The sequence below is a fragment of the Chrysemys picta genome, unplaced genomic scaffold (genome assembly GCF_011386835.1).
Source record: "Chrysemys picta bellii isolate R12L10 unplaced genomic scaffold, ASM1138683v2 scaf1, whole genome shotgun sequence".
NCBI classification, from domain to species: domain Eukaryota; kingdom Metazoa; phylum Chordata; order Testudines; family Emydidae; genus Chrysemys; species Chrysemys picta.
In genome coordinates, this window is record NW_027052708.1 from 38,494 (window position 1) to 52,800 (window position 14,307).

General features: G+C 52.0%; 1 protein-coding gene and 1 pseudogene across 2 annotated transcripts in view; one reads left to right on the forward strand and one right to left on the reverse strand.

Annotated features, from left to right (window-relative positions):
• The window catches only part of LOC135977479 (alpha-2-macroglobulin-like), a 54,154-nt pseudogene that overhangs the window by 29,535 nt on the left and 10,312 nt on the right, over positions 1-14,307 (reverse strand).
• The window catches only part of LOC135977478 (alpha-2-macroglobulin-like), a 63,356-nt gene continuing 50,055 nt past the window's right edge, over positions 1,007-14,307 (forward strand). Inside the window, exons 1-10 of one of the 2 annotated variants that reach the window (XM_065578738.1) lie at positions 1,007-1,138; positions 2,340-2,423; positions 2,888-3,064; positions 4,425-4,509; positions 5,749-5,905; positions 6,240-6,314; positions 8,158-8,323; positions 11,266-11,489; positions 12,488-12,706; positions 13,009-13,136. In XM_065578738.1, coding sequence (XP_065434810.1) covers positions 2,360-2,423; positions 2,888-3,064; positions 4,425-4,509; positions 5,749-5,905; positions 6,240-6,314; positions 8,158-8,323; positions 11,266-11,489; positions 12,488-12,706; positions 13,009-13,136 — 1,295 coding nt within the window. In that variant the 5' untranslated portion in view covers positions 1,007-1,138; positions 2,340-2,359. The remainder of the gene's footprint in view (positions 1,139-2,339; positions 2,424-2,887; positions 3,065-4,424; positions 4,510-5,748; positions 5,906-6,239; positions 6,315-8,157; positions 8,324-11,265; positions 11,490-12,487; positions 12,707-13,008; positions 13,137-14,307) is intronic. The other variant, XM_065578739.1, reaches the window with a different exon arrangement.

Sequence of the window (14,307 nt, forward strand, 5' to 3'; positions counted from 1 at the left end):
GTAATGCATCCAGCATGCAGGGTCCTCCAGGTCTGGGTGGAGCTAGTGCTAGGGCTAGAGCAGAGCCGGGACTGGGGGGTCGACCTGGATGCTAAGTGGGTGAAGAAAGAGAGGGAAAGCCCAATTTTCCAAATATTTGGCAAATATTTACCACCTGGCAAAAGTTGGAAAACAATTATAAAAAGGGGGAAAACCCACTATTCTCAGAAGAAAATTTGCAGGGGAGGGGTGTGTTCCAAAAACTAAAAATGTTTTGACTAAACCCTCTTTTTTCACAACATTTAGTTCCTGCATTTTAGTCAGAATTGTTTTGGTCATCTCAATAAATAACAGGGCTTCTTCTTTAGCTCAAGCCATGGGGGTCTGGGCCTTTGGAGCAGGAGGAGCTAAGTTCTATCCCTACTGTAGCCCTACAGGACTAATTGGCCACAGTGTGTAATGGTGAATTTCTAGGTGGCCATGCAGTGACTACAATATGTCATTTCAGGGCACTGAGCGCTTTGGCCCTGACCCAGCAAAGCTTGCTTTACTTTAGGCACATGACTTGTCCCATTGACCTCAGACAGCCTTAAAGTTAAACACTTGGCAGGATCGAGCCCCTACATCCCTTCATTAGCATCACAGCATATTATCAGCACCAGCACATGGTGTAAAGCTGGAAGTTCTCTCTGCGTAACAAGGAAAGTCCACGTTTTACGGTGTTCTAGCAGCAACTAATCACCCATGGTAGAACACTGCAATATCCTCCCCTGGGGAGTGAGGAGGCAATAACTTGTTAGTACCAATTTCCAACTATTATCTGCTGGCTTCATGAGAATTATTATTACATGAGAATTTGCAAGTCTCCCTCTTTCTCTGATTCATGCCCTGCTCTTTCTTTCTTTCTTTCTTTCTTTCTTTCTTTCTTTCTTTCTTTCTTTCTTTCTTTCTTTCTTTCTTTCTTTCTTTCTTTTACCCAGCATTTTCTTCTCCCCATCTCTCTCCATCACCCCGGCCAGATGTTTCTGCCACCAGGTGCTCAATATCTCTGCAGGTTCTCACCTTTCTCATTTTCCTTCCCCTTCCCTTTTCCTCCCCAACCCGAAGCCTGAAGGGTTTGAGAAGGAAACGACCTACAACTTCCTGCTCTGTGCAGCTGGTAAGAGTCCCACCCCTCCTGACCTGCCTCTGCAAAAGGAAGTGTGGAAACCCCGGATGTCCAAGGGGAAGAGCTAACTAGAAGCAGTAATATGGAACTGAGAAAGTGGGACACCTCCAGCTGGTTAACAAGGAAACATTTCCTAACACTGAAGGGCTGGAATGGCCCCCACGGGAAGGGCTGGAAGCATAGGTCTTCGGGAATGGTTCCTGGGGGAATGGGCTAGATTAGGGTTACCATATTTTAAGTGTCCAAAAAGAGGACACTCCACGGGGCCCCGGCCCCACCCCAACTCCGCCCCCTCCCCTGAACGCTTCGTCCCCCTGCCCTTCCCCCTCCCCCTCCCCTGCTTCCCGTGAACATTTGATTCACGGGAAGTCTGAAGCAGGCAGGCAGCAGGTAAGCTGGGGCTGGGGCTGGGGTTGGGGGGTGCGGCCCAATCCCCCCCCCGTCCCCCCCCGGCTGAGCGGCTCCCTCCGGCGGCCAGCCGGCTGGCCCAGGCCAAGAGGCTCTGGCCCCGGCATCTCCCGCCTGGCTCGGCTTGGGCCCTGGGGCACCGGCCCCCAGCTGAGCACCGCCGGCCCCGGCCCCTGGCCGAACACCGCTGGCCCCAGCCCTGCACCGCCGCCCCGGCCCCGCACCGCTGGGCCCCGGCCCTCGGCCCCGCACCGCCGGCCCCAGCGGCTCTGGCCCCCAGCCAAGCACCGCCGGCCCCTCCCTCCCTATTTGCCCGGACATGTCCAGCTTTTTGGGATTTCCTCCCGGACGGGGATTTGAGGCCCAAAAAGCCGGACATGTCCGGGAAAATCCGGACATATGGTAACCCTAGGCTAGATGGGATTTAATGGGGCTTTCCCCTTCTTGCACTATCTGATTCCATGGAGTGAAATTACAAACTGGAAGGTGCCAGAGAAAGAACTGGAGACTGCAGTTCCCTTGTTTCACCAGGTGGTGGCACCTCGCTCCATGTGAAGGGCTGGGATGGCGGGTGAGGGGATCCACACCTGAGAGGGGAGTTGGGGATGGGTGGGGGGTTCACTATAAAGCGATGGAGGAATGGAGCTGCTAAAGGCAGGGAGCCCCTGTGCAGTGCCATGGGAAAGACAGCAGCAGGGGCAGTGTCCTAGCTCCTGTGCTGGGGCCTGGTCACTGCTACACGGGGGGATTTTACTACAATCCCATCTATGTCACTTTTCCCCAGGAAAGACAGCGCCACAGCTAATGTCCCTGAAGCTCCCAGAGAACGTGGTGCAGGGCTCGGCCAGAGCCTATTTCTCAGTGCTGGGTAAGTGAGGCCGTCCGAAGAGCCCGGCTTTGGGTGCTGTTGCCGTCCCTTCCCCGTGCCTGACGTTAGTGGTCTTTCCACCCATTCCACTCCTCACCCCGTTGTGCACCCATCACAGCCCCTCCATTTATCCCCCAGCTACCCACTGCTGCAGTCTCTTGCTAGCACTTCACCCCTTTTTCTCTCTCCTTCCCCTGTCTCTGCCTCTGGGCCCACGACTCTAGCTATTCGTCCAGGCTAGTGCTCCCATCTGTCCTTCCAGCAGCACGCCCTTCACTTTGCCTTTCATGTGTCCCTTCTCTGTCTCCTCCTTTCTCTGTGTATCTCTCTCTCTTTCCCTCCTATTGCCTGTGATCTCACAAGCCTGTTATGGATGTCTCACAGTAGCATCCTTGCTCTGTGGTGCACTCTGCCTCCGCAGGCCGGGTCTGGGCCACACTGACTCCCTGTATCTCCATCCCCAGGCGATATCCTGGGCACAGCCATGCAGAACCTGCAGCAGCTCCTCCAGATGCCCTTCGGCTGTGGGGAGCAGAACATGGTCCTGTTTGCCCCCAACATCTACGTCCTGGACTATCTGAATAAGACGGGGCAGCTGAGCGAGGAGACCAAATCCAAGGCCATCGGATACTTAGTCAGCGGTGAGAAGGGACGGGGCTTTTGTTTCTTCACTTGCTCCCTTCCAAGGTTGTGCTGGGAGCTTTTTGTGTCTGCCTTGCTCAGATAATGCTCCAACTGGGAAGGATAGACAGACTGAGGGGACCACCTGTCTCTTGGGTGGGAGAGGGAACGCACTTGTACCTTCTCAACCCTGTCATCCCATTGCTCTCCAGTGTGTGAGCCCAGTGGTAATTCACTCTTACCCAGCAAACCAGACTCGGGTCCTCAGATGGTCTATAGGCCTTTCCTAGCCACCAGTGTATTGGCAGCACCGTCACAACTGACCCCTCGTCATTCACCTTTGAACCAGGGCCTCTGACACCCTTCCCCCTCACCCCGCACCAGAGGTCAGAGGTTCCCTTTCCCAGGAGCTACTCCGAGTAGTTACTTCATTAATGGTTGGTGTTACAATTGATCGCTTCCCAACAGGGGGCGCCATAGCACATTAGCATGCTTAGATCTAGGGTGACATCTAGGAACGTAGAGAACTCTACTCTCTGGAAGTGCTTGATGGGAGAAGATGGGTCCATGTGGATGAATGATACAGCCTGGGTGCTGCACTGCACTGGGTGCATTTCTGCTGATGACATGCAAGGCGGAGAAGAGCTGGGTTGGTTCTGCACGTCTGGCAGCAGTAAATGGAGCAAAACCTGGGTTTAAGCCTTGTTTTCACTAGGGGAGATGTGTCTATTTGTGACACATTTAGCCGACTTGTAGTTTTAATACATGTTAGTTGATCAAGGTAAACTCTAGGCTCCTCGCTAAGGTTAACTCAACCAGCTAACATGTGTGAAACTACAAGTGCCTTGTCTGTGTTAGGATTGAAACACGTGTTAGCTAGCAATGTTGGTAATGCTCCTTTATTCCTAATGTGGACATGACCTTTGCCAGTAAAGCCAGTAGCCATGACTCTGAACACACATGGGGCAGAGCTGCTGAGTGACAAGGGGCCTTTTCCACATAGTCACTTTTCAGAACAGCCCCAGTTTGGATCACACCTTTGATTATTCCTCATTCTCCATTTCTGCTCCACCCTGTTTTTAATGAGGGTTAGCAATCATTCAGAGACAGCCTTCCCATTTATTTTAGGTGCTGCAAAGGGATCCTTGAACCTGGTATAGGTGGCTAGTAGATGCACATCATAACCCTGTTGCCTGTACTTTCTTTTAACGCCTAACAGAAGACCCAGGCCTCTCTGCTGAGACACTGAGGCTGTTTTTAGGAATGGGAGGCCTGCCTGGTACAATTAAAGCAGGATGTTTGTGTGTAGACAGGGCTGAAAATTCTCTTTTCCTAGCTGGACTTTATTGCAGTAAAACCCAACTTCATTCTCCCTTTCAGGTTACCAGAGACAGCTGAGTTACAAACACTGGGATGGCTCCTACAGCACATTTGGGCCACGTTATGGGCAATCAGGGAACACCTGGTAAGATTTCAGTGCTACTGAATTCTTTCCCTTCTCTTGTTATAACCTGGAGCTTGCCCATTGTTAACAGGTGCTGATCATGAAGGGGCGGAGGAGAGGGGAGGAGCTCTAGAGCTGATGATGTGGGATAAGGCGACTATGAGAAGTGGTAGGGAAGGGAGATCTCCCTTAGTTCATATGCTAGAGGCCTGCGATTTTGGATTAATAACCATTTACAGCCATCTGATTCCCTGCTCAGCTCAGGTTAGAGCAGCCTGGGGGCTGTTCTAACTTGCTCCAGGTGGTCACAGTCCCCTGAGGATCATACGTCAGCTCGGTGTGTCCAGAACACAGCACACTCCAGCCACTCACTCTCTGTACTAGGGGCTATATGGAGAATGGCGTAAAAGTGCCGGCCAAAGATTCCCCTGCTGGGTGACTTGCTGGTAGTTTCAGCTCCCTTTGTGTTACCTGAGCAGGGTGCAGGGGTCAGAACAGGGCAGAGAATCCACCCAGAAGTCCTGATTGTGGATACTTGTCCTTTCTGAAATTATGTGTTTGACCCTCCGATGGAAAATTTAGCCACCACTGCCCTCAGGATAATGAGGTGGCTGGTAACTCAGGGTGGAGCCATCACAGCCCCTCAATGCTTAGTGCATGCCTTGCTCGGTGAAGAAACAGGTTCTGCAGGGAGTGGTGGGTGGGCAGCTCTGTAGGGGTTGCTCTTCCCTCTGCCACTACTGACTCTATTGCCCCAGTGTGGTGCTAGGGGGCGCTGTGCTGCAGGGAGCAGGGCGGGTGGCTCAGTAAGGGGCATTCTCCCTCTCAGTGCTGAGCCCAGTCTGATGCTAAGGGGTGCTGTGCTGCTGTTTTTATAATAAGAAAGTGCAGAGCCAGTGTCCTGGCCATTCCTGGTCAATGAAGATGCTGAGGACTGTTCTCCCAAGGGTTCTGGACAACCACCTTCTACCCCCTAAACTGTGCCCCGGCCGTTTGAAACCAATGAAGGAAGCTGGCTCACTTCCTGTCCTAAAACGGGCAGTTTTGCTGTGCCCTGTCAGACGACTGCTGGGTCTTGCCCCCAGGCTCTGCTGCATGTCAGTAGGTGGCTGAGTGAGATAATGGTTCCCAGGCCCATGGCCACCAGCTCTCTGGCCCCTGCTGCTTCCCCTCAGGCTGGCGATGCCCCAGGACCCCGTCCCCTCCAGCGAGCACAGGGCATGGGAGGGAGCTCTCACCGCTGTCCGCTCTCTGTCGTAGGCTGACGGCCTTCGTCCTCAAGTCCTTCGCGCAGGCCCGCTCTCAGATCTTCATCGAGGAGAAGCACATCCAGGATGCCCTGGCCTGGCTCGCTGGCAAGCAGAAGGAAAACGGCTGCTTCCGCAGCTCCGGGACGCTCCTGAACAATGCCATAAAGGTGACGTATCCATCCAGCTGGCTTCCCATGGGCCTCATGGGACCCATACAGGACTCCAGTGACACGACGAAAGCCTGCAACTGTGCATGGGAACAGCTCAGCCACTGCAGCATATGGGGCTGGGGCAGGGGGCTTGGAGATGGGATCTAGCAAGGGAGGCAAGAGCGGGGGAGAACCATACTGTACATGGAGCGACCATGGGTAGAGGAAAGAAGAGGGGCAGATACCTGGAAGCTACCATAGTGTGGGAAAGACTGGGATGTAGAACGCCCCGGGAGGAGGAGCCAGTGGGCGGGGTTTTGGGGTTAATGCCTCTCTCTGTGGTTCCCTGCAGGGCGGGGTGGACGATGAGGTCACGCTCTCTGCCTACATCACCATCGCGCTGCTGGAGATTCCTCTGCCCGTCACTGTACGTACCTGTAACCTCTCAAGCCACAGACAGAGCTGGGGACCCCCAAGTCACAGCCTCCCATCCCGAGAGAGAAGCCTTTAAAAAAGGGGGAAATCCAGTCAGAAAAGTCTTTAAATTAAGGTCCAAATCTGGAACTGGAATTTCCCTGCAGCTTCCCTTCCAGTCCAGGGCGCTGGTTCTGTCTCCTTTCTAATCCTTTTATATGATCTTTGTTTAAAAACTTTTGAGGTGGCGTTTGCTTGATCCTCTCTTACAAGCCTACAGCTTAGAGTTTTACAGATATTTAACACTTGGGTAAATAACACTTAACCCCTTGGCAGTTGGCACCAGCCAAATGGGTCCCCATCAAGGGCTGATTTCTGTTCTCCTTCAGTTAGGTCTGCTCCACACCCAGAAATCACACTGGCAAAAGTTTCATCATCAGCGAGCAACCGAAAAGACTATATTGGTGCAGTGAGTTCACACTGGTCCAGTTGTGCCAGCGCGTTGTGTTCACCTAGTATCAGGCCAGATTGGCAAAAGTGTGGTGCGTTGTGGGTAGGCATCCCAGTGCCCTCTGTGCCACTTTCAGCAGCACTGCCTTGTGCGGAAATGTTGCTGCGTAGCTTTCGCTGTGCTTGTGGGAAATGTTCACTCAGCACGTGGGACAAGGTAGCAAGTAGCAGGAACAGCTGTGGCTGTGGAGAATGTGCTGACTGTGTAAAAGCCAGGCGGGCTTCCCATCACTGGGCCCTTGGTTCAAAAGTGCTGCCAGACAGTCTCTGCTAAAGGGAATGTTGCACTGTGGGACTGCAGTGGAAGGACCACTTACACTGGTACTTCCAGTGAGCATACACCTTACCACTGTGCTGATATAACTCCACTGACATGGGGCTTATGCCGCTCCAGAAAAGGGAGTCAGTGTGCCCCCAGAAGTTGAGGATTTTTGTCAGTAGGCAAGTTGAGTGTGAACGTGTGCCAGGCTATGCCCAGAAAAGCTGAGTTCTGTAACTTGAGTCTAGACCAGGCTTTAGATGTGTGGTGCTACTGGCTGCGGGCAGACAAGACAAGTGGATGTGGCCCAACATGGCCTGCTTGTTAACATTGTCCTGATGACGTGGCAGCCAGTTCCCATCCACTGTCATTAGACTAACCTGATCCCCTGTATTTAATTGAGGAAAGTTGATGTCCTGATTAAGCCCTTCTCAGATAGAAGGAGTATAAACCCCAAAGGCATTTTGTTTTCAGGCTTTCCTGTCTCAAAACCAGCTGAACTCATTCCCTCTCTTAGCAGACACCAAGTGCTAGGAAGGTTCAGATCAAAACATTTTGAAAAGAGTTTCAAGCCACTGAAAATGGGACTGTCTGCTGGACTTTCCATTCTCAGCCATTGACGAAAACAGATGAACTGCCCTGCTGTGTATGCACCTGTGCACATTGGTATCCCTTGGAATGTCTTTATGGGAAATGTCTGATTCCAAACTTTGCTTCTCAAATGTTCCTAAGTGAGTACTGACCACAGGACAAATTTAAAGGGTCAGGTTCCCCAGTACATCATCGCCATTCACCAATCATTGGTTTGCTCTGGATGCTTAGTGCTAGCCTAGTGATGCAACGCAGCTGTAAACCAGCCACTACGCATTGCTGGAGTGGTGAAAGCGAGAGAGTGTCCTGGGGAATATGGCTCTGAAAGGTCAGTTATTGTTTAGAGTTACCCATGTGTCAGAAAGTCCGGAAAAAAATACTTCATAAAATGGAAAAAGTGCATATTGTTTCCTGCCTGCTGAGCTCACAGACTGAATTCACCTCCATGGTGACCTCTCCCTTCCCTCTCTCAGCCCATGTCTCTCTCCCCACACAGCACTCTGTGGTCCGTAACGCTCTGTTCTGTCTGGAGACGGCCACAGAGCAGGGAGGAAACCACGTGTACACCAGGGCGCTACTGGCCTACGCCTTTGCCCTGGCGGGGAAGGAGGAGAAACGCAAGGCATTGCTGGACTCGCTTGACAAGGAAGCTGTGAAAGAGGGTGAGAGTTCCCGATGGGCCCTTCTCCTGCATCCCAGCCCACTGGCCCTACCTCCCCTACTTGTAAGGTGACCATGTATTGAGAATCATATACAGGTGCTCAGAGGGGAAACCACAGCAGGGGAAAGTTAGGAGGCACCAGGACCAGGCGGGAGAATGTCTTATTTGACATGAAGAAACAAGATTGAGAGAGAGGCAGCCCAGGCAGCCAGGACCGGCCCCCGGCACATTTCTGACAGCACAGCATGTTGTATCCCTGCCCTTTTAAACTGGATCATTGATTGTATCCTTCAGTATCCAACCTACCTATTAGGTAAAATGTCAACATTCCCTTTGTATTTGTCTCCCTTGCGTTTGCCCTTTCCCTTGTCCCTGCCTTCCCTCCATTTGCCCCTTCCTCTACTCCGGAGCTTGTTAGCTTTTCCTCAGTTTGTTTCAGTCTGTTTTCCCCTTTTCTATACTGTGAAATAACTGGTCTCTCCTTTCTTTTCCTCGTGCTCTCTTCCTCCTTCCCCCAAGTCTCCCAAACTCTCTCCTGCCTCCCATACCAAAAGCTCTCACATACACCCTACTTCCCAGCCCACAAAATCAAAGGCATACTGTCCTGCTGTCTTGTACTCCACAAATCTCTCTCCCCCACACACACTGCAGCCTGCCCCAGGCACAAGCTAATGCACAAGCGCATGCAAGGTTGCCCCAGGATCCACTCACACACAGGCTCCTTCTCCCCCACCCGAAAGCCACTCACACACACACGCAGGCTGCCCCCAACCCTAGTGCACATGGGATTTGTTATGCAGGGTCCCAGCACACGCACACTCCATGTTTCCTTCCCATCACAACAGACACCTGGGTTCTCTGTCCCCTGCCCCAGCCCCCACAAACACAGATCCTCAGCCCCACACTCATAGGCCTCATGCAGGTGAGGAAACTCACTGTGTTAGAAAATGCATTAGCTGACACACTGCTAAAGACAACTCAGCACCTTGTCTAGACAGGATCAGCTGGGGTGAAAAACAGCAGCTGGTCGTGGCCAACCAAATCACATTAGCTGCCTGTAGCTCACCTGAGTGCACCTCATAGCCTAAATTTACAAATAGCAAATGAATTTATAAGCCCAGCCATCCCTGTCTATGCTAGGTGCCAAGTATTCTTGACCAGTGTGCTGCTTAATGCATTTTCTTTTCTAACACAGAGCATTTCCCCAGGGTAGATGGACCTTCAGGCCTTGTCTACCCTCAAAATTCGTTCTGCTGTATCTGTACTGGTATACTTAAAGTGGTGTGACTCCCCCGGTGTGGATACAATTATAGCAGTGTGAAGGTGTTCATACCAATAGAACTGTTCCCGTACAGCTCTACCAGTACAAGACACCTTTATGCTGGTATAACTGTGCCCAGACTAGAGGTACCAGTAGAAAAGTCACAGCCCTAACCAAAATAGTTGTAGTGGCACAAAATCTGTGTGTTGGCCAGGTCTTAGAAGCGTCTTTTCTCCCTTCCACCCTTCTTGAGTGTCTTTCCCCTCCTCCCCAACCATGTGTGCAGATTCTCTCCCTCCCTTTCCTGCCCTCCTCCCTAGGATCTCTCACCCAAGGTTTTTCTTTCCTTTCTCCCCTGGTTTCTCCTTCCCTCTCCCTCTCCTTGCTCCTTTGGGTCCAGGTGTCGCTACCCTCCTCTCCCCCTTTGCCTCAGGAGGATTCCTGTCGTCCCCCCCCCGCCCCCCCAGGACTGTTGCCCATTTTGAGGAGGGAGCCTGTTGCTGGGGGAGGAAGCAGCTCAGTGACATCTAGCTTCCTCCCCCTCTCCCCCCCCCCCGAGGCTCTGGTGGCTACAGCAGCCCAGGGGTGGGCCAGCACTGAGAGCAGCTCAGGGGGAAGCAGGTGAGGCAGAGGATGGTTTGGTCCAAGGGATATTACATGGAGAGAAGCATCAAGGGGGCACATTTTAGGACACTGGGAGATGCCTTACAGCTCCCAGTACATAGAGGTCATCACCAGGGAGAAGAGATTTGGGCCTGGGTCCCCTTTCCCTAAGGCAAGTTCCTGTGGGGATGGTTTGATTGTTGCTTTTCTTAAGGCGCTGAAATATTCATATAAAGACAAAGGGAACTTTTTCAAAACGAGAGCTGGGGCCGGGGCTGCCGGTACCTAACTTTTCAGTGACACAGGTGTATCTGAGAGTCCCACCCCCCACACCTCAGTGCTGTGAGTGAGCATATCGTGAAACCCTGACCAAATGGTACCATTCCCACTGAGCAATAGCACAGCTCTGCCGGTGTCTTCGCTGGCTCCGCTCCATTCCTCACTCCAAGCACTGCTCCTCGCTCTGAACACTCGTTCCATGGGAGCGATGGCCCCTGGTCAGCACAGAGTTATGTCTGCTCCCTACAGCAAGAGACAAACGAAGAGGAGAAGCCTGATGTTTGGACTGATAAAACGAAAAAACAGATCATTCCAGGGGGCCCAAAATAAGGTCCTGGTGTCCCAGGAAATCCCAGGAAGAACTGGGACTGTGCTGGTAAGAAAAGGACTTATGGGCTCTTCACCCCACTGGAGTGGGGTGTAACCGTCACTGCTGTAACCCTTCGGCCTTGAGCGCCTGGGGCCACTTAGCGACCTCACACTTTTTTAGAGCCCAATAAAGGCTGCTACTGTCCATTCCTGGGATGTGCCTTCATAAGATAAAGGGGATGTAGGCACAGAGGTGGCAGCCTGATTAGTCACTGAGTGTTCGTACCACAAGGTTTGTATAAATCCACTCGACCAGCAAGTGAGGGACTATTTAATCCTTTCACGTCTCATGTCAACATGCCAAACGAGCACAGCGGGCTCTGTTCTCCCACCCACAACAGCAGAAGGTCAATAACCCCCTTAGAAATGTCATGTACTAAGCATCTGTATTTCCTTCTCTCCTGCCCTCCCTCTCCCTTCTCCCGCTGCAGATGGCTCCATTCACTGGCAGAGGCCTGGGAAGGAGCCGAAAGCCGATCTCCCCTTCTATCACCCCCATGCTCCTTCCGCCGAGGTTGAGATGACGTCCTATGTGCTCCTCACTTACCTCACCACTCAGCCGGCACCATCCCAAGATGACCTGTCATTAGCAGCTCAAATTGCAAAGTGGATCAGCAAGCAGCAGAATCCCAATGGGGGCTTCTCCTCCACCCAGGTGAGCTGTTCCCATCCCCAGCCTCAGACACGCAGGGCAGGAGTGGGAGGCAGACAGGAGAGGGCAAGAGACAGACAAGTAATCCAGGGGGAGGGGAAGGCTGACCTGGGGAGAGGGAAGGGGTGGCAGTCTCCTGGCTGTATAGTTTAGTTTAGATCATAGGATAGTCACAGCATGGAGCATGGCTACATCAGATACCCACAGGCCCAGGGGGGCTAATGAGGCAGGAGACTGGACAAGTGATGCTCCTGTGTATGGAGGACAGAAGAGTCACCCTGAGCACTCACAAGGTAGTGCAGTGCCATCCCCAGCTCCCCCCAGCACTGACCCCATCCAGCCAGGCCAATTCAGCTCAGGAGCAGAGGCCTTCCCAGAGAAGCAGCAGCAGCCAGTCACTGCCGGACATACCCGAAAGGGAGGAAGGGAGCATCATCCTGAGTGACAACAAAACAGGAGGTGCCACCTACCCCTTTGAGCAGGCGCAGGCCATGCTGGTGCTTGGAGGCTGGGACATCAGGGAGTGACCTCTCTAGACAGGACCAATCATTGGCCCCATGTTCCACCATTTCCCTGGTTGGCTTGATACCCAAAGGGCTGAAAGACTTTCTCATACTCCATTACTGAGCCTCCTGGCTGCCTCACCAGGGTCCTCGCTGAGCTACAGGCAGCTCCTATTTCACCTGGTCCTGAACTGTCCCTTCGGGGCAAGGGTGGTGGCATCTTCCCTCAGATGCCTGTGGTGGAGTGTCAGAGATCCCAAGGCCTAGGTTCCCTAAGGTACTTAGACACTTGGCTGCTTTCAGTGGGAGAAAGGTGCTTAAATACCTTTGAGGATCTGGGCCCAAGGGGATAGAGTGAATGGCTTGTGGGAGTGAGGAGTGGAAATGGGAAAATCAGGGCACTGCAGTGTAGGAAGAGCCGGTGGAGTGGGGGCTCCAGGCCCATAGAAATGGCTCATTCATCCCCTTGGGCACCTGGGCCCATCTCTTGTCTGGCAGGACACAGTGGTGGCGCTCCAGGCACTGTCCCGATATGGAGTCTCCACCTATGCCAAGAGCGGAGGAGCATCCACAGTGACCCTGCAATCCACAGGGAACTTCCAGTCCCAGTTCCAGGTGGATCACAAGAACCGTCTGCTGCTCCAGCGTGTGGCACTGCCAGAGGTGCCAGGGGACTACAGCACGGGGGTGACAGGAGAAGGATGTGTCTACGTGCAGGTATGGGGCCCTGGGGCAAGTGGAGAGGGAGAGGCTGCTGCTGAGGGGAGCCCATCTCATTCCCATTGGAGATGGCAAGATGGGGTGGATTGGGGAGGGAGGGAAGGAAAAGAGAGGAAGAGATGGGGGAGAGGAGGAGAAAATAGGAAAGAGGTGTGAGGAGGAGAGAGAGTTGACAGAGAGAGTTGGGGAAGTGGGAGAGAGAGAGAAGAGATAAAGGAAAGAATGAAACTGAGCAGAAGGAAGGAGATAGAGGAGATGGACAGATGGAGATACACAGATAAATGTTTATTCTCTTTCAGACCAGCCTGAGGTACAACGTGCTCCCCAAGCCGGGCGAGGCGCCATTCGCGCTGGAGGTGCACACAGTCCCCAAGACATGTGACAGCGCCAGGGCTCAAAGGACCTTTAACATCGCCATAAACATCAGGTAACTCCCCCTCGCAGGCCCGGACCTTCCGGAGCAGCCCTAGGGCTGGGGACAAGTCATTCTAGAGGTGAGGGGAGCCCCCAGAAAAGTTGATACAAATCAATATTTTTCCAAAAATTAAATCATGATATTTTCTTAATTGCAATTGCTCTTTTCAATGTCAATCAGATTTTGTATTTCTGTGTTGCCAGCTCTTTACTTTCTCCCGCTAAATTATTAGAGTGATTGTTTTGGGCTTGTTTCTCTGAGACTGAAAAAGACAAGTCAGCATCTTAGTAACACCCTTAATGTGAGAGCAACACAAACTCAGACATAAAACTGCCCGGCCAGTAGCCTGTCTTCTATCTGCAACCACCACCACCCTCCCACAGAGCGAACTGCCCCCAGTCACAGCAGCTGAATGCTTTGACCCGGCCATTCTCCTTCACCAGGATTTACAGGCCAAGTTCAATCAGACTTGTGCTCCTAAATCATTTCAGTGCTTTTACAATACCCACCCTTAGATGCCAAAATATGGGCTTCGGAGCCTAAGGACAAGTCTACACTTAAAACACTGCTGTAGCACTTGAATGAAGACGCTCTACACCGACAGCAGAGAGCTCTCCCATCGGCGTAGTTATTCCATCTCCCTGAGAGGCACTAGCTATGTTGACAGGTGAAGCTCTCTCACCAACCTAGCTTTGTCTACATGGGGGGTTAGATCCATATAACTACATCCCTTGGGTTGGGATTTTTCACACCCTAGAGTGACATAGGTATAGGTCTGTAGTGTAGACCAGACCTAACTTTAAGCTCCTATTTTTGAAAGTGTGTATCAAAAAGCTCACAATGACTTAGCTAGTGTATTGAAATAACTTCCTAGTGCTAACACTGAACCAGTTTGGATCTGAAGTGACAGAGATTTTATGCTACTAAGGGAGAATTTTTTACCAAAAATACAGTTTATATATCCTAGTTTCAGGGCTCCTAAGAGGGTAAGAAGCATTCTCTTATTCATATTCTTTCCATTTGCTTGCTGCTTCCATTAGTATCCAGTACATGGCATTTGTGTATAACAAATTTCTTCAATTCTTTTCTTCAATTCTTTTCTTATTAGAGGCTGTTTATGTTTGATTCATTTCAAGGACTGTATATCATTTTTAGCCCCTACTATCAATTAGGATCCCTGCTT